The sequence below is a fragment of the Pteropus medius genome, unplaced genomic scaffold (genome assembly GCF_902729225.1).
Source record: "Pteropus medius unplaced genomic scaffold, Ma_sr-lr_union100, whole genome shotgun sequence".
NCBI classification, from domain to species: Eukaryota; Metazoa; Chordata; class Mammalia; order Chiroptera; family Pteropodidae; genus Pteropus; species Pteropus medius.
Window position 1 is genome coordinate 111,279 of NW_024353790.1, and position 27,544 is coordinate 138,822.

A 27,544-nucleotide genomic window follows, 5' to 3' on the forward strand; every position below is an offset into this window, starting at 1 on the left:
CCTAATAGAACGAAACATTTTTCTTTTTTCAAAAAAAATGTCAAAATATGTGGGAAATGTTACTGAAGTGTCTTCTGTGATGAGAACTTCAGTGAGAAATAAACTGTGGAAAAGAATGTACTTAGGAGTAAGGCAGAAGACAAATAAACCACTACACACAGGTTCCACCACCTATTTCTACCCAGAAATGATACCACTTATGTCTGTGTTCCTCTCTGGTCAGGTGAATGGAAGTTTCTGGACAAAGGTTAAAATTATGTCAAGTAACATATTTGAGCTTGATGTTTATCACACACAAGCATCTCTCCACTCTAGGACATTTTTGAAAAGATTTTGAGCGATAAATTCTACATCTGTCCAGCAGAAATAGATTTAATGACATGGGAGATTTATTCTGGACAATTGAACTGAAAGCCTTGGACTCTCTAATTCAGATTTCTAAACTGAGGCAGTCTTTCAGCTATCAGTAGGCACTCCTCATTCTGTTCTCACAAGAGATGCATGGTTGAGGAAGGATGTGCCGTTAAAATTACTTAACTCCTTCCTAAGGATGGTCTCGACTCCCACCTGTCATTTCACATCAAAGGAAAAGCGAAATCACTATGGCATTCTGGTGAAGGAACCATAGGTTTTGATTCTAATTGTTAGAAAGTATGCGCTTTATGCCAGTAGATTTTTATAGCAAGATTGTCTATCAATACCAAGATGTCAACAAGCAGAAGTACTTCTGGAGTGATGGAAAAGGAACTTGGGAAATTTTCTCCTTCATAAAAATAATAAGAACATTGGCCAAAAGTGACAACATTTTCAGTACTCTGGAAATTAACCAAAGACTTGCAACAACTCAGGAAGCATTTGCTCAAGAAAAGCAACTGAATCTTGCTTGGTAAGAATAGTAGTCTATGTGGCCTTTTAACCTGCCTATTCCCAGCTCCACAGTAGCTTTGAAAATCATCAGCCTTGCAAGCACAGTATCTGTGAAACCAGCAGCCTGATAGTCACTGGAGAAGTCAAAATGGGTTTTACTGCAATAATGGAAAAGAGATCTCAGTATAAAGATGGGTTAGGTTTCAAATATAATAAGGAAAAGTGGGAATTTATAGCCAAGGAGTAGAGTGAGGGTCAGTGGATGAAAAATTAGTAAAAGGAAACATTGGAGATGAAGAGAAGTCTGACTAAATTGGAATAGAAGGATTCTTAACAAAGGTAGGCCAGGGCACTCCGCCATCCCCTGGGGAGATGGTGAAGCATAAGGAACTTGATTAGAAATCAAGAGTGATCAGATAGCCAGAATGCAGGAGTGTGGCTAAACAGACTTAGCAGGATTCTTGCTAAAATTGGACAATGTAGAGACAAACATGGAGGCTCAAAAGTCAGGGCCTAGTTGGGAGAAAGTTCAAGGGAGCAGAATAGAGTTTGGTCAAAGAGAAAATCTTTGTCACTTTAGAGCTTCTCAAAAAGCTCCATGCCCAGGTAATATCACCATTTGACGTGACCCATGACCAGTAGCTCCCTAAACCGCCCCATTCACAGAGCTGTCTTTATATTGCTTCATCCGGAGTTCAGCCAACCCTAACCCCTAACCCTAACCTAACCCTAACCCTAACCCTAACCCTAACCCTAACCCTAACCACTGTCTGGGTCTTTGCCTCAATTAGAGACAACTCTGAAGGGCCATCCTAACTCTCTCTACAGGCTTAGCTGAGGCCTTTATTGGAAGTGCCTCTTTTTCTGACCAATCCTATCCCCTCACTCATTCACAGGTATTTGTCCTGAGAGCGTCCCACCTCCAACGAAATTTCTGCACACAAATCACTATTTCACAGTCTGTTTCCAAGGGTTCCCACTGTGAGATAGAAGTATTGATAATGCCAGAGAGAATGAAGGTATTTGAAGCAGTAAAATTATTAAGAAGGGAAAAGGGGATGAAATTAAAAGCATAAGTAGAGTAGATAGAAAAGGGGAAATTTTCTCCATTTTGATAAGCAGAATGGAGGTGACAGGGGCAAGTGGGGAAACTTTGACTGAGAGTCACAATAAGACTGTAATGAATGGAAGAATTGTTCCCCTAAAAAAAAGTAGAATGTTATGTAAGCAAAAATAGATATATGTGCTAGCCAAGCAAATCAAATAGGTGTCCCCTACAACTGGAATTCAAGAGTACAAAAATAAGTCAGAAAGGGCTAGAAACCAGAGATCTAGACAGTTGTGGGGAAAACAACCAAGATTCTCTCTGTCTTCTCACTTTCTCAATAACCTTTTTTTTTTTTTCCTGTTAATCTGCTTACCTTTCTCTCCTCCCAATTTGTTTATTTACCCTGGCCAAATTTATTCTATCCACCTCATTTTTATTTCCTGTTCGATGCCTACTTTGTTGTAGGTCTCCAGACTTTTCTATATGAGCATTTGCAGAATATGACCAACATCAGAATTTAGAGATTTTCGTTGATTTTGCTTGGAGTACAGTGAGCATCTCAAATTTGCACTCAGCTCCCTCTAACTGTAAGTTTAAATCCCAGTTCATCTCATCAGTCAAGAAATGATGGAATAACCTCTAGGTCAAGAGTACATTCTTAGTCTACTGAAGCTGTAAATGGATTTGGGTTTGGGTTTGGGTTTGGATTTGGATTTGGGTTTGGGTTTGGGGACAGAAGGCTGTTTTGTATGCTATCAGTGGGTTTAATAATCATCAGGTATCTGAGGAAGTGAGTTAAAATATGAGCCTTTAGAACAGCTAGAATTACTTCCCAGAGTAAATACTTATAATCCTCAAAGAATGTTCACATTTTACGTTTATTTGGCCAAAGTACACTTCAGAAAAGTATATTTTCAAGGATATACTGGCCATTGTTATCATTTTATTGTGTAAATTAGCTGATCCTTTGTACATTTTCCATTAAAATATTAATCTTTCATATTAAATAGTAAAATATTTAATCTGTTTTAAAGCTAACTTACTGACATGTGTACAGCAAACATTACTCACAGTTCATAATTTGTGTCTTAATGTTGTTTAATAGCATTCCCCCAGCCCCGAGACAATATTTTACCGTTTTTAAAATTTTTTTTAAAAATAGCTTTATAGAGACTTCTACCTCCAGACACAATAGATAAAAAAGATAAAATTTACCCTCTGACCACAAACAAACTATAAAACTGAACAAATGTGGCAGTAGTCAGCACATGAGTTTGATTATAGAAAGAAGGAAAAAGAATGTGGTAAGCACTACAATCACATAAAATTTATCTTTTGAGAACTCGTCCAGAGCAAGGAAGGATCCCAGGCACAGCTCAGGGGGCTAAGGCGGTTTCAAATGGCTATGTAGTTTTTACACAACAGGGACAAACTAGTTCAAAAATCTTTCTGACTTTGGATGAATAAATAGAAAACATCAAAAATTGGGTAAGTAGTTTTCATCAAAATAAAGAACTTGTGTTCTTTTTAATGGACATTAACAAAATGAAAAAGCAAGCCAATATTGGGAGAAAACATTTCCAACACGCATATCTGATAAAGGACTTTTATCTGTATTACATAAAGAACTGTCAAACTGGATTACATAAAGAACTGTATTTCTATAAGAAGGACACATGTTAGGTTTTTTTTTAATGGCACAATATTTTAGAAGATATTTCAACAAAAAAGCTACATGAATGACCAATATGCACAATAGAAGTTGCTCAGAATCCTTAGTAACCATAAAAATGTCAATTAAAACTAAAATGGGATAGCACAATAAATGTAATAGAATGGCTGAGATTTTTTTAAAAACATAAAATAACAAGTATTGCTGAGAACATGGAATAAGTGGAATTCTCAAATTGTCAGTGGAAATTTAAAACAGTACATCCATTTTGGAAAAGAATTTAGGAGTTTCTCATAGAGTTAAACATAGACTTACTATAAAAGCCAGTAATGCTATTCTTAGGTATTTATCAAAGAGAAATCAAAACATAGGTCTTGTATTAATTTCTTAATTTCTAATTAAATTATCACAAACATTGTGGCTTGTTTCAACATTTCAACAGAAATGCATACACTCACAGATCAAGGGGCCAAAAGCTGAAAATCTTATCACCGGGTCAAAAAAAAAAAAGGTGTTGTCAGAGTTGCCTTTCCTCCAGAAGTTCTAGGGGAGAATCCATTCCTTCCTTTCCTTGCTTCTCCCATGCTCTGGTGGCTGCTGACATTTCTTGGTTTGTGGCTTGTGGCGGCGTTACTCCAGTCTTTAAAGTCAGCATCTTCCAATTTTTCTCTGCTCTGTCTTCACATCCCCTTCTCTCTCCTGTGTGTGACAAATCCCCCTCTACCCACCCCCCATTTTTTTGTCTTAAATTTATTTCTCAGTTATAGTTGACTTACATTATATTTTGTTTCTCATGTACAACACAGTGATCAGACATGTCTGTGCCTTATGAAGTGATCTGGTAAGTTTAATATGCAACTGACACCATACATAGTTATTAAATATAATCAAATTATTGATTATATTCCCTACGCTTTACTTTACATTCTGATGACTATTTTTATGACTGGCAATTTGTACTTCCTAATCCTTTTCGCGTTTTGACCCATTCTCCCAACCCCCCACGTATTGATGACCATCAATTTGTTCTCTGTACCTATGAGTTTGTTTCTATTTTATTTATTTGTTTATTTTGTTTTTTAAATTCTACACATAAGTGAGATCATATGGTATTTGTCTTTCTCTGCCTGACTTATTTCAATTAGCATAATACCTTCTAGGTCCCATGATGTTGCAAATGGCAAGATTTCATTCTTTTTTATATTGAGTAAACTTCTATTGTATATAGGTACCATATAATGAAACTAGAACTACCATATAATTTGACAATCCTACTTCAGGGTATCTGAAGAAATCCGAAACACTAATTTGAAAACATACATGCACGCCTACGTTCACTGCAGTGTTATCTATCATCGCCTTCTGCCTCTGTTATAAGGGCACAGACAATGGCACTTAGAACCCACCAAAATAAACCTGAATAATCTCCCCATTTCAAAGTCCTTAACTTAATTGTATCGGTAATGCCCCTTTCCCAAATAAGGTAACATTTATATGTTCCAGGAATTGGGATATTTTTGGAGGTTGTTACTTAGCCTACAATAGGTCCATACAAATATTAATAGAAATTTTATTCATAATAGCCCCAAACTGGAAGTTAAATGTTCATGAGCAGGTTAACAAACAAGACATGCAAACATAATATGCATTCAATGAGATACTATTCAGCTATAAAAAAATAAATTATTGAAACATGCAGCAACATGAATGAACCTCAAAACACTTATCTTGGGTGAAAGAAGCCAGACTCAAAATAATGCATATTGTATGATCCAATTTGTACAATACTCCAGGACAAATAAACCCAGTCTATAATGATGAGAAGCACATCCAGATTTGCTTGGGGCTGGGGACAGAGAATGGGGATTGATTGGGAAAGGGTATAATGGGACATTTTGTGGTGATTATACGTCTTGATGATAATGGTGGTAAAATGGGTGTACATATAGGTCAAAAGTGATTACACTTAAAATGCTCTATATTTTATTATATACGAATTCAATCTCAATAAAGTTGATTTTAAATATAGATTTTATATAAATAAGGTCTGTTTTTATATAAATAAGATTAAACTTCAAAATTTTTTAAAAATCTGATCTCCCACTACCTAAATTCATAAAATTTATTCTCCTGTAAATATTTTAAAGATATTTATCCACTTTTAATGTGTGATTTTATTTCATTTTAATGTTTACATTTCTTATCTATTTTAAACTTATTTAAATATGAGTAACAGATTTTTTTCTATGGCTGTCCAGTTTTCTCCTAAACATTTATTATATAATCATTTTTTTCTCATGTATTAAAATTCTACCCTCACTATAACTAATTTTCCACATATACTTGTCTCTATTTCTGTATCGTTTATTCTGTTCAGTGGATTTGTACATTTTTCTTTGAATTTTTTTGCATTATTTTAAAATTATTTTAGCTTTAAGAATATTTTGCTATCTAGTTGGCCAAATCCTTTCTCGTCACTCTTTTTTCCTCAGAATTTTGAAGACTTTGTTTCTTCACTTTTATTTCCATGTCACTTTCTATCTTCATCTAAATTAAAAGACAAAAACAAATTTTAAAAAAAGCCCACATACGGCAGAATTCTGACTGAAATAACCTTGAACATACAGTTTCATTTAGGTATAAAATATCTTAAAATACTGAGGCTTCTTATCCATATGTAAAGCACATCCTCCACATATATTCAAATATTTTTTTACATCCCTCACTATGTCTATAGTTTGTTTTAGAAAGATATTTCTAGTGCTTTGTTACTTGCTACCTAAGACTCAAGATGACCTGTATCTTCAAAGGGATTATGTCCTTTAATATCCTAGTTCACGTTTCATTTTGAATTCAACTTTTTCAGATGTTGATAATACGTATACCTTAATATATCTCTGCCTATTCTTTTATTTTCAACTTTTCTGAATCACTTCATTTTAGGTAAGATTTACAGTTCATTTACAGTTTGAATTTTTTGATCCACTAGAAGCCTGGTATTTTCTGTGTGTTTATCTCATTTGTATTTATTTTCTAAAGAATGAAATGGATTATATTTTCATTTCGACATGCTTTCATTTTCTACTTTTCATTATTATTTCTTTTGTTTCCTACCATTTACTATATAATCTTCTCTTCGCTTATTTATATGCCTTTTTTCCTAACATAGATATTCTATATTTAATTTTACTGGCAGTTGCTAATCTAATTTCTCAAAATATGCTTATACCCACATTTCTCAATTCATCAGCTTCAGAAATAAAGCAGTTTGTATTAAATACCTGTTTAGTTAGAAACCTTTTTGGAAAGTTGTAATCTGACCCAATTTGGTTTATATAAAAGTGGAAATTTGCTAGAAAACTACTGTCGTATCTAGTGGGATCCCAAAAACCATTTTACTGCTAATGCCACAGAAAGGAGATGGATAGAGGTGGCATTTAGGAGCCCCAGGGACTAAGAGTTTCAGAGGCAATGGCACCTGCATTGTTTTGTGCTTCTCTCTGTAGATCAGCTGAATCTGTCTTCAGACTTCGACAGTCTCTGATGGAAAGCCTGTTAGAGGAAAAAGTGGCACTACTGGGCAAAGCCATTTTTCTCCAAGCTCTGTCTAATCTGTTGATTGGGGACTCTGAATCAGGGTGGGTTTAATCCTTTCCAGCAGCCCCGCACGTCTCCAGTGTTTGTCTCTCCAGACTTGGCACTAACATTATCTATTAGGGTTTTCTCCGTTTAACTGATTTGCTACAGTATCATACTGTGTCCCTAAACCAGAAGCTACACATTGTTCTTGATGTCCCTTGTCAATCTTATCAGAAGTCTACCATATCTTGTTGCTATTCTTTGTGGTTTTTTAATAGGAACTTTTAGTTTTTCTTACTCTCAGATATTTTATGTCCTTTTTCACCAGTGAATTTCCCAATTTCTCTTTTGTAATGATTTTTCCTATTGATCATACGAGTTCTTTATGTAAATAAAGATTGTTAACTCTTTGTCATGTATTTTGTCAATATTATTTCTCGATTTGTCTTTCATCTTTGAACAAGCATCTTAGGCTACTCCCATAATACCCTAAATACCTTTACTCCGGGATTCTCATGACCATTTGACTTTTTAGCTTCTGTGACTTGCTAGCTGCCAACCTCAGTCCCTCCTATCCTCATTGCAACCAATAATATAATTATGTTTCAGGCATCCCTCTGTCTGCTTTTAGTTAAGCTGGGGCTTACTTATAAAGTCTGATTTTTTCAGTAAAGACCCTCATAATCATGGAGTCTCTAGAGTCTAGATACCCCACAATTTATAAATATATCCATTTCTGCAGCTGGTTTTCAGTAGTCTCAAAGTGAAGGCTACGAGCAGCAAAGACTTCTGGCTCCAGTGACACGTACTAGCCCTGGAGTTTTAGCTCCTCCTGGTCAGGCACTTTGCAACAAGAATCTATGCGTTCCACAACATACCTTACGAGAGCCAGCATGGATGCTAGTGTACCTACCCAACTGCTCTCTATTTGTCTTAGACCATTAGAGAGATCAGAGATCTGTTCTTCCTTCATGGAGCCATCCCTTGGAATTGCCCAGAGCTCTCCAGTAACTGCATAATCTGAATCACAGGAGTCAGAAATGGCAAGTGTTTTACCACCGCAAAGCGGGGACCGCTTTACTTTCCAAATTGGATCAGGCAAATGTATTTTTGTCTCCCCACATTGTATCTGCACAGGAACATGCTTCGAATGTGTAAGACTCTGGGTAAATATTTTTTGCAGAGCCCTATCTTGTTTTAATACATTGATTTAAAATATTTTACGAAGTTCATGGGCACATGTAAGATATAGTGATCTTTCTGTGAAGATTTTAAATGAGTTGAGAAGTACTGGAGTAGTTGCTTATTGTCCAGTGAATACACATGAAGAGTCTTCATTCTGAGCCCAAATCAGCACATTAGCACCATTCTGATTGTTGTCCAATAGGTGATTCGATGAAAGAAATATGTCCCAAACAACAGAAGCTATCCGATTGCCAAGCTACCCTTTTGGGACTGAGATCCCACCATGGAGACCCAAGAAGCCCAATAGACAAGAGCTGTGGAGCTACTGGGGCATCTGGTGAACCCCACACATGGGCTAGAGGATCGAAGAGCACTCTCAAGAGATAAAACATGGGCCAGGACCCACTAGGTTCTGGTCCAGGCTCAGGGCACCCTATCCAAATAGCACTGCCAATCCTGGCCATTCCTACACAGTGAGTTGTGACTTAGAAAATTTCAAAGAAGGTAGTCCAGAGTGTGGGGCACCTTGAGACATGTGACCCAGACCAAGGATTCACTTGCCTGGGTCAGGGCAGAACTATTCCCGTATATATACACTAAGAGTCTATTTCTCATCACTTGCTGCTTCGACTGGTGTGGGGGTCAATTTCTTTCAAGTTGTGGAGTCATAAAAATATATACATAACCTCAAATAATGAGAGTTTATTAAAAGGCTGCTGGAATTTTATAAATTATATGGGTCTAACCACTGTGCTGTACATCTGAAACTAATGTAATATTGAATGAATGTGAATTGTAATTGAAAAAAATTTTTTTACATTTTTTAAAAAGGATGCTGCAGCATTTTTGCCTCGAATCTCTGCTATTTTAGTATGTCTTTCCACCTTGTTGCTGCTAGTGATTCTCCCACTCTTTCCCTTCATCCCAACCTGCATCAGCCCAAAGCAGGAAAAATCTCATCAGATACTCATCAGATACTCACCATCTGATATGAGATGTTCTGGTTCCATTATGCACGTCATCATTTTTCTCAAAGGAAACTGTGTATCTATCAAGTACTAGGAGACTTCACGATCTGTCCAGTGCAAGTTTCTTGATACATTTTATCAGACTGTCTCCCAAAAGGGCAGTCCCACTTTACCTTGCCACCAGAGATATGCGAGAGCATGCTTTTCTTAGTATATTTGTCAACAAAGAAGAGATTTATTCTCTTATAAATGATCAGCTAAGGTGTTTGAAAAAATGCTAGAAAATGGTTTAAATGTACTTGTGCAATTTCTTATTAGTAGTATTTGTTGTTTCACCATATACTCGTTAATCGGTGACATTTTCTCTTCGGTGAATTACTTGTTTTGATTCTTCTTTATCAACTTAGAACTGAGTGTTTTCAGTTGCGTGAGCTCATTATAACTTAAAGATAGTGGACATTTGTTTCTTTGGTTCATCTTTTCTTTTCCCCTCCCCCCTTTTTCCCCTCTCCTCCTTCTTCTCCTCCTCCTCCTCCTCCTCCTCCTCCTCTTCCTCTACTTCTTTCTACTTTTTTTCTGCTCATTTCTAAATTTTGGATAAGTTTATCTTTTGATGAACATAATTTCAGAATTTTTTAAATAATCAAAGCTATTGATAGTTGCCTTTGTAATTTTTTCCATCCTTTGACTCGAAACATTTGCTAAACATTTAAAATTTCTCAAGTTTTAATATTGTCTTCATTTAAAATGTTTCTTTGAACTCATAGATAAGAGAAGGCAAAATGGGTGAAGGTAGTCAAAAGGCACACACTTCCAGTCATAAAATAAGTGAGCCCTGGACATATAACGTATAGTACGGTGACTATAGTTAACAACAGTATTTGCACATTGGAGAGTTGCCAAGAGAATAAATCTTAACAGTTCTCATCATAAGAAAAAAAATTTGTAAGTATGTTTGTTGTTGGATACTAACTAGATCTGATCCTTTTGCAATATATACATATATCAAATTATTATGTTTTATACCTGAAACTAACATAATTTTATATGTCAATTATATCTTAATAAAGTTTATTCTCAAAAAAATTAAATAGTCCAAGTATTATTTATCTAGTGAGATAAGAATCTAAATTAATGTTTTTTAAAACCTAACTTATTTTCTATCTGCATGAATTTCCTGAAAATCCTGTTCCATTTATTTATGACACCACCTTTTTTTGTGCACTTTTATATAAAATAATGTTTGTGTCTCAGGAATAGATTGGTTCAAAATATCAAAGTAAATAGGAGAAATTAAACTGTGATTCAAAATTGATATCAGTTTAATTTTATTTCATAATCAATTACACAGTTGACATAAAAAATACAACAAAAAGTCTCCAGTTTTTGCATTCATTTCACATTTCATAGATTGCACAATATTTACAAGATACTCGTTTTGATTGTTCCATGACTTGGGGAGGGAGGAGACAAAAACATAAGCTAGATAAAAACCATAAATTTTGCTTCCTTCTCATGTTAAACATTAAGGATGACTTACAAGCAAAAGATAACCTTGTTACTAAGTTAATGATCTCTTGGAATCTTATGTGGCTATATGAAGATTGCTAAATTTGTTAAAAAAAAAAACAGCTTACAACAAATTGATGACCCTATGAGCTTTTTTCCTCCTCTTTCCTTCTGCCTTCCTTCTTCGCTTCTTTTCTTCCTTCTTTTCTCTTTTCTTTCTTTCTTTCTTTCTTTCTTTCTTTCTTTCTTTCTTTCTTTCTTTCTTTCTTTCTTTCTTTCATACTGTATTGAAGAGCATCTATTATAGATATCATTAAGAATAATTAGAATAATTATCCTTGAGGAACAATAAAAAAAATAAGCTAAATCAAAATAACTAAAAAAAGGCTCTACTAAATCTCTTATATAAAAATTATTACATTCTGGAGCCATATTCAGACACTATGAGCAGAAACCACCCCATTGCAGAAACCAAAATGAGAGTACATTTTTCTTTAATGAAAATCCCGATGTTCAGAGAAACAAACAAATGGAAACATTAGCTAGATATTCACTATATCAGAAACAAGCCACAGACCTGTTGAGTATTTATCCAAGGAACTCGTGTCCTTAAATGATAAAGGGCGCCACAGGCATTCAGGCCACCGAATGTCTGGTAACCTCTTTTGGGGTTGTACCTTTCTTTAAGAAGGTGGCCATCTGTACAAGTGGACTCCTTAAATAACAGTCTGCACCAAGGACCAGGAGGCATGGCTTAATGATTGTACAAAGATTCTTCACAAATTCCGAGGTTGGAATTCATGGAGATACAAATGAGAGATAATGCTTAATGAGTCAATCCAGGAAGGAAAATTTTTCACGGTTGCAACGTCTATTTCGATAACAGACTTTGTCCCCATTGACCCTTACTTATTTGTCTGTGAAGTTACAGGGAAAGAAGGTACATAGATAAAGTGCTTTCCCAGTTGCCAGATTTAAATCTAAGAAATAAAATTTATTCCTTAAGAAAACTATAAGCTAAAGTGTTAAAGTTTGTTTTTTAGGTCAAATAAATTGCATTTGCAGTTGTTGCTTTTCTAACAACACAATTACAACAGTGAAAACAAGTTAAATTATCATGTTATTAAACTCAAAGATTCTACCTCAATGATGTGGGTGACTATTCTTAGGAAAAGCATAGAAATAAGTGTCGAAATTAAAGTATCCTATGACACCCATGGAGTTCAGCTTCCTTTGCTTGATTCTCATACTTCTCCTAAATGAGTGGAATCAAGAAACTTAAGAAGCTTCCCTATTCTGTCATTTTGTGCCCATATATTCCATTAAAAATCCAAGATTGTAAAATGACTTACTGGTCATTCTAAAGAAAGTAAAATTAAAATTCTTCAGGATAGAAAAAAAGTTTTTAAGTGACACTCATTTTTTTCTCTTTTAATCACATTGACCAGTGAATGAGGATTGTAAACTACAAATACCTTAAGTTTTTATTTTAGTCTAAAATATATATGTCGTGTCACTGCTGACTCTTAGATTAGAATCATTAACTTTAAGAATCCTTACATTGAATACAAAATACATAAATATATAACTATTTGGGAAAACATCACTTCTTCGTGAGACAAGGAAAAATGTGATTGAAGGAAATGTGTTTTGCATTGTAATGTCCAACTTGCATGCGTATTTCCAGCTTGGAGACTCTTTAGTCATTTGGGCCATGTCCTCGAAATTCTGTTTCGTCTATTTATGATATCCTTTCAATAAAAGACAAGAAAGAAACCAATTGAGAACGAGAGCACCCGACTCAGGAATCTGGGAACGACTTTATGATGGACTCATAGGCAGGTGGCGGCAGTGGCGAAAGGCGAAGGCTGTTGCTGGACCAGAGGAAGTCCGGCCGGCTCAGGCTGTGGGCAGTGTTGATGGCGGGAGAGGTATTGGAGGAAGGGAGAGTCACCAGCTGACTGTCAGTCTCCACGGGAAGTGGTGGACTTTGCAGAAATGGATGGAAAGTCGAAGCCCTGAAACTTAATTTTCTGGGAAAGGAATTTCCTTGTTCCATGGAAGCTTGTCGCTGGAAAGTGAGGCTGGCCAGGCTGAGGTTGCTTCGACGTTCACAGCCACTGTGGCGGTAAAAGCCAGTCCTGTTGAGGCCGTGGGAATAAGAGGATCGAGATCGCCGACTTGAACTCCACTGTGAGATGCGGGCGCTGGCTCTTCTTCGAGACAAACAAACAAACAGAGCCCAGATAAATCCGCCGATTACTAGCCCAATCGCCATGGATACTGTGAAGGATATTATAAGATCCTCTGAAATAAACAAACAAAACCAAATAGGTAATTTGATTTGGAAACAGGAGTCTAACTAAAAACACAGGGTAGAGTACAAATAGTAACAAACTATGGATTGGAAAGTATGGTTAACTTAACAGATTTTAAATTAAGGAAATAGAAGATGGTACTAAGAAGATAGGAATAAATGGAAGTTCTTATGTTTTCATTTATTTAAACAAAAGGATATAAAATAACATTTTTAGTTGTAACATTCCATGTTACTTACATTATTTTATCACTTTTAAAAAATAAATAATAAAAATTGTCTCTTTTTTTTTAAAAAAAAGTCATTATTTAACTCGTAAAATTTTTATCGGATTGCAAATACAGTCCAAAGATGATTTCCATTTGAATTACAGTAGTAGTGAATGTGACAAAAATTGATAATTTTGTAATCATACTGAACTCATTTTTTCAGTCTGCTCTCATGAGCCCACCTGCAGGTTTCATGATGCCTCACGTCCTGTGCTCATTCTGAGACAGGAAGTGCTGGGCTAGAACTGTATGGTAGGCTGACGTATTTGTTATGTTTCCTGAAATTCTGAACTGTCGTTTATATTTCTGACTCAATAATGACATGATATATGTAGCCTGCTGGGCTCTTTCTTGGTCCCCACATTCTAGTTCATGCTGCTATCAGGCCCTTGTTTTGATAATAAAACTTCTGTTCTCTGACTTTCCATAGACTCAGTGCTATTTACCAGTGTCCTTCAATTCACAGACTTGTGCTTGTTTAAATTTCCTGTTCTGGTGCAGGGTGGGGGAGGGTAGAAAGCCTTACCGAAAATGGAAATTTTACTTTACAAGCTTCTTTTCGGGAACTAAAAACATATTCTCGAATGAAACTGGGTAATGGAGCTCCTGCTTTGAATGAAAGACACCCTAGATATTAGAAGACCCATCTAGCTCACCACCCACCACATTTCTCCACCCTCCACCCCACGATCTAACCCCCAATCCAGGCTGACTTTCTCAGCTAACTAACTACAGGCTGACTAACTCAACTCCTGTCATTCTCTCTTAAACTTTGTGCCTTCCCATGTATTTTTCCTTATATCTGGATACGATTTTTAATTTCTTTCTGGAAAATTCATTCTTCAAGAGTCATTTCAAGTATTGCCTTTTGGATACAGACTCCTAAATTTCATTAACAAAAATTAATTGCTTTTAAGTAGAGGAGTAAGCTATCCTATCTAATTGAGTGTCTAAGGTTCTTGTATTGAGAGAGCCATGGATTGGAAATTAGCTAATTAGCTAATTTGAGATTGGTTAAAAAAAAGGGAAGGGGATTAAAAATACCCATCAAGTGGTAAAATTTATTTCCTCACTCCTTGAATCTGGGCTGGCTTCATGACTTGCTTTGATGTATGGAAATGATGCTGGGCAAGTACAAGTCTAAGCCTCAAGAGGCCTTTCAGCTCCCACCCCTTCTGCTCTTGGGAGTCCTGCAATTGTTAGCTTGGGAACAAACCCAACCTAGCCCCCTGGATGATAAGAGACACATGGCCCAGTTACGTCTACTGCCCTGGCCTGCTAAACTCCAAACATAAATGGGATCATCTAGATAGTTCAGAAGCTATTCAACCCAACAACTGAGTGTGACACATGAGAGAAGACCAGCAGGAAACCCATTAAGCTCATACTGGTCCAAATTACCAACCCACAGAATTGTGAACTAAATAAATAATCATTTTAAGCCACTATGTTTTGAGGTAAACTGTTATACAACCAAAGCTAACTGATTCAACATTCCAAACTCAGCTCTATCTCTAACATGTTTTGTAATTTTTAGGAAATTTGTTTAGACTCATTGATTTTATTATTGAGTTAGAATTTATAATTGTCAAGGTGTTTTTCCAGTTCATTGTTGTAATCTATGGCAATATATAGAAAATCTATAATCCAGAAATAACAAAACAATCCAATGTTAATGGATACCTAAGAAGAATTACTGCTCCTTAATTGTAGCATCTATTTAGTGTCTTTCTAACTTTTATTGCCACATTTATCTCCTGCAGAAGGACTATATTTGCCATGTCCTACTTTCGCAATTATCTTTATAAATGTTTACATCAAAATTGTTTACATCACATCTAAACAATAAATTTCTTATAATAGGAAGATGACTTCTGAATGACAAGATGATTTAGGAAAGATCTGTTAGACCCAGTATTGTTCTTCCAAAACGTGTCTCACAAAAATAATATTGACTCATGGCCTTAAAATGCAGTCTCTTCAGATAAGGATTTCACTGAGTTAGGTTCTACCTGGAAAAAGCAAATAGTCAGAACCTAAAATTAGCCTTAACGGTAATGCAGTGAAATTCCAAATTAATGTCTCACTATCAGTGCCTCAAATATTTGGAACCAAAAAAAAAAAAAAAGTTACAGGAATTCAAGGTTACCACAGCAATGGTGAAATTGAAAATCAAAATTTCTCAACATTTCTTTCAAAACAGAATAGAGAACAAAGTGAACAAATAAAATTATATAAAATCCATGCCTTCTGCACAGTCAGAAGACAAAGAACATCCAACTTCAAGTTACTTAGAAAATGAACAATGAAAAACAGACACGGATACCAATAAATTATCTCCCATGCTTCCACCACAAGCCTTCATGGAGAAGAAAAGAAATTCTGGAAAAAATGAAAATATTGGCCCCTGACAACCTTGACCACAGGAGAGAAACTTTGCAGTGTACACAGGGATGTGAGGAGGCGGCCATTGAGAGTAATCCCTTCCTGAGGAAGAAGTGGGTAAAAACGCCATTCCCAAAAGATCATATCTTGAGTGATTGATTCCACTTACATAAAATGTCCAGAACAGACAGAATTATAGAGATAGTAAATTAGCGATTGCCTAGGGCTGGGGGATGAGGTGGGAGGGAATGGGAGCGAATGACTGCTGTAGGAACCGGGTTTCTTATTGAAGGACAAAATGTTCTCAGATTAGATTGTGGCGATGTTCACACAACTCTGCGACAAGAATAAAAAAACCATTTCATTGTATCCTTTAAGTGGGTGAGTTATATGGGATGTGAATTGTATCTCAATAAAGTTCTCTGAAAACAAGAAAGAAAAGGAGCATTTGGAGAATCCACAAGGAAGGGGAAAAGAGGGAAGAGTAAGGGGAAGATTTAGGATCCATCGAGACAAAAGAAAATTAAAAACAATCAAAAGACACACAATCCCTCCCCACCCTCTAAAATAAAAGTCAACCAGTACGAACACTAAACTTTGCTATACTGAGGAAAAGAGAGATCTGGAATGACTCCTAGAATTCTGGTGGGGGCAGACGAGGGTGGATACCAGAGTTGATAGCCTGTTATGAACAAAAATACTTGGGAAAATTGTGGTAAAACAATATTATGTATTCTATAGATATATTTCCCTGAATCAACAGCCTCCATGGGAGAATTTTAAATATCAACAACTTCAAATATAGAATCAGAGATATGGGGTTTCAGCTAAAACAAACTCTTAAACATGCCTTAGCTCAGATTTCTCATTTCATTGATATTGAAAGATTCAAATGTTCATGTGGTAAAACTAACAATTTATTTCTAATAATTGAAGATTGATGACTAGCACTGCTCAAGTAGCTGTTGCTTTCACTCATATATGCCATAAAATGAGAAGACAACTCCAGTGCACAAAATATAGACCCTTGTTTTTGTGTGTAAGCTTATGTAACTACTTGGGCTTGATTGGAGATCTTAAATATTTCAGGATATAAGCAGGTATAATAAATGAGATCAAAGAAATACATTCACTTTATTTCAACTAAATGGAGATAAAACCAGGATCTTGAAACAGATTCAGTTACCCAACAAAAGCATTTGTAGGCTAGAGAAGTTTCTATACTTGTCTCAATTTATCTACCCTTTGAGCCTCTCTACCACAGCCTCTTCGGACAAATAAAATGTTCTTAATGGTTTATCTATAATAAAAAATAACATCAAGTTCAATTTTAAGAAAAAAATTAGACACTTTCAAAATATAGAATAAAGAAAATATAAGTTCCTATCCATTAAAGTGATCGAGAAAATTAGCAAAGACAACCAAAATATGTGGAGTAAGAAATATGTTTCTATCCCAGATGTGAGTAAAAAGAATATTTTCAGTGATGCTAAAACTAAAATGATATTCTCAGGAAAGTGCTGACAATAAATCAATTTTAAAGAATTATTCTCTATGGCTTGATAATATCTCTATTTGACACTGTAGACCTAATGTCTGTTCTCCAAATTTGGGGAAATGGCAGGCAGAATAGATAATTATGACTCAAAACATATTATTATTATAAATAAAGGACTATATATGGTTATATAGGTATCTGAAAAGGATCAAATTATAAACTTTAAGTGTACATGAGCATCATGAGAATGATATATACTCATTAATAATTAGCTATTTAAATTTTGAATATAAAGTATTCTGGAGCTACAGAAGTTATAAAAATGACATAGAAAACATATTATATTGCCTCGGCTATGGATTTGCCTAATTTTTGTTGTTCAGTTGAGTGCATGCCATGAAAATGACTTTCTTACCCATAAAGTCAGTCAAATATCTATTTTAGAAATCACTGCACTAATTCTTATGTCCTTATTATATACGCAGTCTTTTTTAATAGTCACAAATGATAATAATGACATAAGAATCTCTAAAACTTGCTGAAATATATTGTAAAAAAAAAATAGTTTACCTATCTCGTTAAGCTCCCTTAAATATAAACTGCAAAAATAAGTGTGGAAATGCAGAATAACAATAAGAAAGAAATGTTGAGTCATAATTATAACATCCTGCTCCAGACTGGTTTTCCATAGGATTCTTTTTGTTTATAGTGAATGATATTTCTAACCCAAACTGTAGAATCTAGAAAACATATAATAAAAACAGCATCTATTGGCCATACAGCTTTAAATTTTCACATGTGTAATTCAATTCTGGCCGACTTCTAACAATAAATTTTGGGAGCCTTTTTTTAAAAACCTACTATAAAAAATATAACTGAATCAATGTACCATTGGTTCATATATCCCATTTTAGAGGACATTTTACTTTCTTATTTGCCTTCTATTTCCACAATCTTAGGGGAAGAAAAATGAGCCATAATTTTACTTCATATAATTACAACATAATGTGATTAATTATGAAAGGGAAAAAAAATAAACTTTAAAATAGTAGGGTACGGCATATAAATTAGGTGTTATCCTATTTGTAAAGCATATCTAAACAACTAGCAAGAGGCACATAACTTCTCAATGAATGATAACTTTTATTATAATGGTTGTATAATTTACCCAAGTCATTTGATCCGTCTTGGTTTAATAATGGCAATCGCTATAGTACCTTCCAATTCTAAGATTCTAACATAGAATCTGGTTTTTAGTAAATCAATACCTCAAATGTTATCCATTAGTATTAAAACTTAGTAGAGGTCACCATCTAGTGGTCATAAGTTGAATCGTTCCAAATCTGAAAAGTGATTTTTGACAACAGAACATTGATCTAGTTAGTCACAAAATCCTTTGCAATTACAAGAATCATAAGGTGAGCTATTACCGAAGCAGGCTATGTTGTTCTCAGTACCCTAGAGTATAAAGGAGAATTGTTCAGGCAATAGGATATTGGCAAAAGGTTTTTAGAGAGAATAATATTTAGGACATAAAAACTTGATTAATTATAATAACTGAAATCAAGCGTATTTTCTATGTGTATCTCATCTGCAAGAAAATCCTAATTGTTCTGTTTTCACAATACTTGTATACCCAGAATTCGACTTCTAACTACTTGGCCACCTCCCTGGTCTAAGTGACCATCACCTTTGACCTGGATTCTTGCCACAGGCTTCTGTCTGGTCTTCCTGCATCTATCCTTACCTTGCTCTCCCCAGATACACTCTATGCTAAATATAGTAGCCAGAGAGAAACTTTGAAAAAGTAAGTCAAATCACATCATTCCTCAGTCCTAAACTCTCCATTGCTTGAGTAAAAGCAAACTCTTAGAAATGGCCTTAAATTTCCAACTTGATCTGTTTTTATGTATGTGCATTCTCTCCTGTTCTGCTGGTTCATTTGACTTCACCCACAGTGCCCTCTCTGCCATTCCTTAAATGCACCAGACATGCCCCTGACGTAGGCCTGGCATAGGCTGTGACTTATTCCTGAAGTTCTGTACAGATAATTTGAGGTTTTTGCTCATAGGTCATCTTCTCATTGAGGTCTATCCTCACCATCCTGTTTAAAATTTTATCCTGCTCACCCCTGATACCTGTTGGCACTCTTGGTTTTCTTTTTTTCTTTTCAAATTAGTGGACTCATTAATTTATACTCTTTTAAAAAATGTAAATGAGCTGCATAGGTATCATGGGGCCATAAGCGTCATCACTTTTGAAAGATAAAATAACATGCTTAGCATGGTTAGAAAACGTTCATGGGAGAAATGAGATTTGAGATGTCTTTTTGTGCGGATGTGGGACAAAGAAGCAGAAGGCTGGTAGTTTTGACCAAAGGCAAAAATCATGGACCGTATTCTGAATATAATTATTCAACAGTATTGCTAGAGTCAGTGGTAAGTTAAAAAGAAACAGCATAGCACATCTCTTCCTGTATATGAACTAACTTGAATCAAACCCTGAGAACGATGATAAAATACAGATTAAAAATATTTTCAAAAGTCTGTTTGATGCCATCAGAGACCTATCAATCCTGCTAATTCAATGGAGCGAATTTCAGAAGAAAAGAAAATCTCTCATGGCAATAATCTGTAAAGAGAGGCAAGAAAATCTGAGTAGAATTCTGAGTACTGTCAGTAGGCTTGGAAAACAAAAATTGTAATTAAGAAGCTGCCAAGGAAGGTGGACTCTGGGAAACATTCCAGGCTCTGAATCTGACCCTTTGAGGAGCTCCTCCCCGTGCATAACAGCAAACAGAAAAAGAAGCAGACCTCGCAAAGATGGAAATACAGGTACACATCAGACCCACCTCATACTGAATTAAGGTGACCTGCCTCTAACTAACTTTAGAAAACATATATATTCTTTTCTAGAGAAAGATAATTTCGCTTAGCGTTTTCGATTGTTTCTACAATGCCCAAAACAATATTGGGCATAAATAATAAATTACAAGGCATAGCAAGAAATAAGACCAACTGAGCAAAACCAAGAGAGAAAAATATCTAATAGAGAAGTATTCATGAATTAAAATATGAGTTATTGGACACAAATATTAAAATAACTGTGAATTAATATGTTAAAAAAATAACATGCTGGAAAATTTTAGCAGAGAATGGAAACTTAAAAAATTATCAAATAAAATATCTGATGAAAATTAGAAGATATTTAATTGGTGAAATTTTTCAAACAATGCCGATCTTACACAAACTTTTTCAGATATTAGAAAAATACAGAACACTTCCCAACCTGTTCAAGAGACCCACATAACTGATAGCAATGTTATATAGGCCAGGCTATCACAAGACAAGATTGTAATAGGCAAATTTCTCTCATAAATATAGATGCAGAAGTTCTAAGGTTAGGGGCTGTTTAAAAAGTACAGCTTTCTAGGCTCTACCTCACACCTTCTGAATCATAATCTCTGAACGTGGAGCTCTGTGAGGGTCAAAATTTCAAGAATCTCTCTACGTAATTCAGATTCAGCAATTTTAAAGACAAGCATTTGTAGACACTTGTTTTTCAGTTTCCAGCTAACTGAAATAAGAGAAATAATTAGTAGGCTGTTAATATGCACTGATGCATAAATGTCCAAGAATTTTCGGAATACAAGTTGAAGATATGCATTTGAAATATAGTCAGAGGGAATTTGGAGAACATCATCGGGGTGTATATCTAGCCCATACGCTCTCTCCGTCCTCGACTTCTCTGGGGACATCCTAACCCCATCTGCTAGGGTAGATCCCTAAGAGCCATATTATTCTATAGGCTGAGGAGTGAAATCATCAGCTGATAACTAAGATTTTCTCTCCTTGACATCAGTTGCCCCCCGCCCGCCCTGCCAACAAATCTATTCTCAACACTACATCTCTTCAGTTACCTGGGAGAGGATTGGAATTGTTAAACAGAATAGATGATAGTCTTGACAAACAATTGTTTTCTGCAATCATGAGACATTTTGAGAGAGACAAGACTGATTTGTTTCCTCTATTTGTTGCAGTTTCAAAATGTTAAGAGCCTATAGGACTCAACACCGTATCTTTTTATCATAAAGAACGGTATCAGCAAGAATAAATTGCTGCCTATGAATCATGTTTTTTTTTAACTCAGGCTGCCATACAAAATATGACAGACTGGGTGGCTTAAACAGCAAACATTTATTTCTCACAGTTCCGGAGGCTGGAAAGTTCAAGACCAAGGTGTCGGCTTGGTCAGGTTCAGGGAGAGCCTACTTTCTGATGCAGATGACCACCTTCTCACTATGTCCTCACACGGCCTTACCTCAGTGCATGCAGGTGGAGAGAGGGAGAGAGCAATCTCTCTCTTCCTCTTCCTATAAGGCCACCAATCCCATCATGAGTGTCCCACCCTTATGACCTAATCTAACCTTAATTACTTCCCAAAGGCTCCACCTCAAAATACAGTCCCACTGCAGGTTAGCGCTTCAACATATGCATAGGGTGTGGAAAACAAACATTCAATCCATAAGTCAATTTTCAGCAGTGTCAGAGGAAGAGTTTTGAAGAAACAAGTAACTATAAAGTATGTAATCAGTACTTTGGAGAAGAACCCATCTCTGCCTGCGATGAGCTACAGATTGATTTAGGGAGTCTCAGAGAAATTGGTATCCATTCCCAGCTTCCTGGGATCCAGATGGGGAAGATGGCAAGCCCCTGTGATGCACCCTGGGTGCCTGAGGCAGAGTAGGAATGGAGGTGGGGTGGATGTTAGTCCATTCAGGCCTAAGGCACCTGATATGTAGCTCAACTTTAGGAAGCTCCCTCAGCTCCGGGTTATGAGAGAGCATTCGACACCGTTCTGTGCCACTGAGGCAGGTGGAAAAGCACCTGAACGAGGGCTGAGAGACCAGAGGAGACTTAGAGAAAGCAAGAACCATGCCGTTAGCAAAGACTGCATAGACCATGCGCCCGATTTTGTGATAAGAGCCTTCAGCAGTGGAGGTGAGGAGGAAATGCCCCCAAAGCGATGGGAAACACATATCAGTAGATGTCAGTAGAGACCAGAACTCAATCAAGTACCAAGTTTCTCTCCTCCTAGTAGTAGATGATCCCCCACCCCCAACACCCTTCAGTCTCCTTTCCTACCTTAGAGAGTCTTAGGGAAGAGGAAAGTGGGAGACCTGAATTCATGAAATTGAGAATTGTTATGTTAAACTAGGTCAAACTTTTATAATGACATCCAAAATTTTACACGAATCTGCCTTAAGCCAGTTGCTTCTCTTCAAACATGGTTGGTGTGTATTTATTTGTGCATATTTGCTGATAACATTTCTCCTGAACTCCTTGAATTTTTCCAGCTATATTTTGCTTGTATCCTAACACAGGACACATTGCCTATTATATAATGGATGGCCAGCCAATGCTTCTGAGTAAACTAATGAACTTGACAAATAAATACATACAAGAATGAGTTAATGAATAAATGAAGGAAAAGTGAATGATTAAACTGTCCTTCCTAGAAATATCTCCCTATTTGAATCTTATCTAACTTTCTAGAACAGATTAAAGTCTCATTTTTTTCGAAGAAGGATTTAGGGACCATTTCTGCCTTTTTTTTTTTTTTTAGGACACAACCCTTGATTGACCTACAGTGCAATGACCTTGTCAGCTTACATTCCCTTATTTTTTATTTTTTAATGCCGACAGCCCCTGGTCTTCCTAGGTGGTCTCCCATCCAAGTACTAACCGGGGCCCGACCCCGCTTAGCTTCCAAGACAGGATCGGGCTTGTTCAGGAAGCATGGCTGTAGACTCTGCCATGTTTTTAGACAAGATCGGGAGTGTTCAGGGTGGTATGGCTGTAGTCTGCATGTTTTTAAAAGCTCATAACATATTATCAATCACTGCCATTTTATTATATATTATCTTATATAATTCCAGAACAACATAGGCATTTTTTTACATATGTATGGACACATAATCTCTTCCAAGAGTGTAATCTTCTTGAGGACAGATATTGTAGTTTGGGAGAGGATTAGCTGAGCTGAATAAATGCATGCTGCCAGACCAATAATGCTAGCCAAATACACACAGCATGCTAATCAAAAGAGAAAACCAACTGTAAGGCAGGAAATATAACCAGAACTAAGCCTTTATATTAAGACTCTAAGTACCAAGAGAATAACCAAGTTTAATGATACTTCTCTATGATTTCAGTACAGCAGACACTTTTACAGGTTATGTTTCATGCTGCATTCATGGGGAATGTTTATAGCAAAGGGAAATGCATTAAAGAAAGCAAAAGTGAGAAATGCAAGGCAGTCTTCGGCTTTGCTGTCACTCACAAGCTGATTTTGTTGCCCACTTTTGCATTAATTCTTTTAATGCTTGCACATTTCGTAAATTTTCTTGAGTGATTATTATGAAAATGCAAGCTGATATTTTTGATAATAACCTGTTATTGTTACCTTATTTTTTAGCATCTTAGTAAAGTAAACCAGGAAAATTATATTTGAGAAATAACTTTTTATGCAGCTTAACTGTATTAAGTCTGGGAAATTGATATGATTACAATTTCTAAGCTAGTCTTTAATTCTCTGAATTCAAGTTGCCAAGCAGACAATTGATTTTAAAAGCTACAGACAATGCATTGCACTGCACTTCACAAGATTTTCAAAATAATGTTTGTAAAGTCAGTGATCAAAATAGATATCAATTTAGAAACAAGTAAGAAATATAAATAAAAAGATGGACGTTTATATCTTAGAATATTTTTGTATTTTATATATTAACGTTTATATTTTTGCATTTAAAATCTGTTTTTACTTGAAAAGAAATAATGTGATCTTTCATACATTTTCTCCAAATCATCAAACATTATATCTGCTCAGCATATTTGCTCTGGTTTTGTTATGCTTATCAATATAACACTTCCCTTCCTGGTTTTCATTATTTTTATCTATTTCCCATTGTATTCACATAATAAGACAAAGAAATACTAAGGAGCTATCTTTGGAACAATACGTTTGAATCCCCTCTCAAGCACAGATTTCTATATTAAAAAAGAACTGTCATTTTTAGATTTGATAGACTCCAATTAAACATTCGCTCTGCTGATTCAAGTTCATTTCATGATTATCATTCCTATTTTAGTCAGTGGATAATGATTTATTTTCCTTAAGTGAAACCTGAAATTTAACTTTTAATGCTCTGAAAAGAATAGATCTGGCTTTCACAAATTAATTTTTACATTGAGAATTTATATAGCAACAGCTACTTATTTTTGTAATGATGAATTCAGTGTAAACGCACCCTGGATGTTCGTCAGCACATGTTTAGCACATTCACTTTCTCTGTAAATGAGGACACCAAGTAGTATTGCAACAGATATGTGTAATTAGACGTCTATAATTCAAAGACTTATTGTCTATTGGTGTCTGGGTAGAAAAACGTTTTGCTGAGCCATTCTTTTAGATACACAAGAATAATTTCTCTTCTTCTTCCTAATTTTGTTATATAAGTATGTTAAGATTTCCACTAAGAGCTCTCCTTTTCAAACTTGAAACATATATACATGATTAATGGTAAAAAAGAACGAATTCTCTTCATGCAAATTTCTGTGATGGTAGACAATGACAAAGTGAGGTTGTTAGGGACAGTCAGCCACTGATGCTCACTTTTTTACCTCATAGTTCCCCACATGTCCCCTGGAATCACAACAGAAAGTACGAAATAGTTCTCTAAGAGGATTAAAAACTTGTTCTGGACTAATAAATAATAATTATCTCTTCATAAACTCCTTTTTCTCCTTTAAAGTTTTTTTTCTGGATGTCATTCAAATTGCCCCCTTTATTTTTAAAATTCTCCTGAGCCCAAGAGTACATGTCAGTTTTTCATCTTAGTTCTTCCCTGTACCTTCAGCCTTGAACGAATGGTAATTTTGACCTCCATCCTGCTGCCAATGCTTGACTAGGAGCTGTGCCTGAACTCAGCCGAAAAGTCCTTTTGTGTAACGTTATAAGAGATGTTATTTCCACTTAACTTTTTCTATTACACTTTCCCCTCTAATTTTATGATATGATTCTTTATTTCATCTGTTATCACACTGCTTAAGGACAGATTGGTTGTTTAGATTCACTTTGGAAATTAGAGTATGACATTGACGATGTAAATTAAAATAATCTCTACAGAAATTCTTGGTTTCATTAAATAAAATACATAATCTGTAACTTTAAAACAAATAAAACTTAATTTTCCAGCAAAATGCACATTATCATATTACAAACAGCAATTACTTTCAGCTTTTTTCCTCAGTTTTATTCTAATTATTTTCGAATTATATTTTGTAACACCGGCCCAAATCTGTAGTTGTTGCCCAGATTCTTCTTGAGTGTCTTCACAGTTCACTTTAAGGACATTTCATATAAATATATTTATTATAATCAATCTATGAAAACATAATCAATTTACGCTAAACAAAACATCTCAGAGATACTCAATGTTTTAATAAATAATGCAGTACATTTCTCTGCATCCTAATATTAAATTAAAAACAGTTAAAGAAAATATCTTACCCCAAAAGTTTTCTGGCCATGGACTCCCTAAACTTGTTGTGTTATTAGCCATAATATCCACAAGAAATAGAAGAGAGAGAAGAAAAAAAGAAAGAAAGAAAAGCCAGTATGTCCAAAAGAAGCACTTTGAATCTATGTCTTTGTTGTTCAAGGAGAGAAAAATAATTTTCACACAACCCCTCATATACTGTGTTTGCATAAAAGGAAACAAGTGTATCATGTTTCCTGCTTTTATACTCAAATTAGCAACTGTTTTTCTTATCTTGGAATTCCACATGGTTCCTGAGACACAAAACTATTTCCTTCTCGTCATTTCCCCAGCTATATTACTAAATGCCCTTCTCTTGGCCACCTCCAAAATGCTTTTGGGATAAGAGACTTTTTTTTTCTTGTTCCTTCCCTGTCTCCTACTGACATACATGAGGAAGACTACAAACTCTCAGCTACAGCACTTTGGATTAAATTTATGTAGGACAGAGAAATAGACTTCTTTCCAATGTTTGGAAATTGTATTTACATAATAAGTTACGGAGGGAAAAACTCTTCAGAAATCCATATTCAAGTACAATGAATTTTAATACCTATTTTTTATAAATCTCAGTTACTTATTAAATTCTTAATGTGTCTCTTGCTCTAGTTGGTATATTAATGTTGAAAAGTTATTTCTTATATCATTTCATATATAGTTATCTCAAATGTAATTTATATTTCTTTTTTAAATTAAAATTGATGTTCACTTATTTTTTAAAGGTTACCTAAGATTTATATATTGCTTTACATTTGAATATGAAAAAACAATTCCTACAGCGAAGGAACCTGTTTAAAATCAAGGAGACACAAAAATGCAAACATTCAATTCTACAGAATTTTAAATGCTATAGCAAGGAGTACAATAATCACAGTAATTTTTCCTCATGGAGAAGTCAGAGAAGTGATGACTTTGGTACAGTGTATGCAAGTATGAAAATAATTTTACTGAGTAGAGGGAGGGTAATAAGGTGGAAAGGCCAGCATAGACAAATAAGAGGAATCATTACAATTCCTTCTGGGGATATTCAGGGTATGACGATAGGGTATGGAAAGTGTGGCCATAGGAAAGAATTACATGAGACTTTTCAGGTGATGTAGGTTAGTCAAAATTTCAAGAGACTTTATCTGCAAACTTTATTAGTTTAGATTAAATCTTCTGAGCATTGGGAAGTTGTTGGAAGTAGCAGTAATGGTGCCAAACTGTACTTAATGGCTGCACTAAACTGCATTCAAAGATCTTGTTTCCTCCGTCTTTGATTAACTCTAACATTAACTCTTGCATAACTAGCATTCACCCTGTCTTTAGAATAATGTGAAGTGGTAATCATCTTTGCGAAGTAATACATTCCTGAGTAGCTGTAAGAAAGTTTGAAAAAAAATAAATAAATAACATGAAGTTTATCTCATGTTCATTTTTGCAGTCCTGATTCTCTAAAAATTAGGTTGTTTCTGCTCATTCTTAAATTTTTCTTAATTCTGCTCATTTCTTAATTCCAATGAGAGTATTGGAAATTAAAATACAGACAACCTAAAGGAGAACAATGAATGTTATAGAAAATATAGAGACTTCATTAAGCAAATAATATGTAATATTCTTGCTAAGGTTTATTTTCATATAATCAGGTAAATAAAATACTGTAATTATT

At 35.2% G+C, this 27,544-nt stretch overlaps 1 protein-coding gene across 1 annotated transcript; it reads right to left on the minus strand.

Moving 5' to 3' along the window:
• Window positions 1-11,105: 11,105 nt before the first annotated feature.
• MYCT1 (MYC target 1) lies at window positions 11,106-25,935 on the minus strand. Its single transcript, XM_039851314.1, has 2 exons — window positions 25,869-25,935; window positions 11,106-13,135 (listed from the first exon to the last, which is right to left on the minus strand). The coding sequence occupies exons 1-2, from the start codon at window positions 25,918-25,920 to the stop codon at window positions 12,630-12,632; spliced, it is 558 nt and encodes a 185-aa protein (XP_039707248.1). The 5' UTR covers window positions 25,921-25,935; the 3' UTR covers window positions 11,106-12,629.
• Window positions 25,936-27,544: the final 1,609 nt, after the last annotated feature.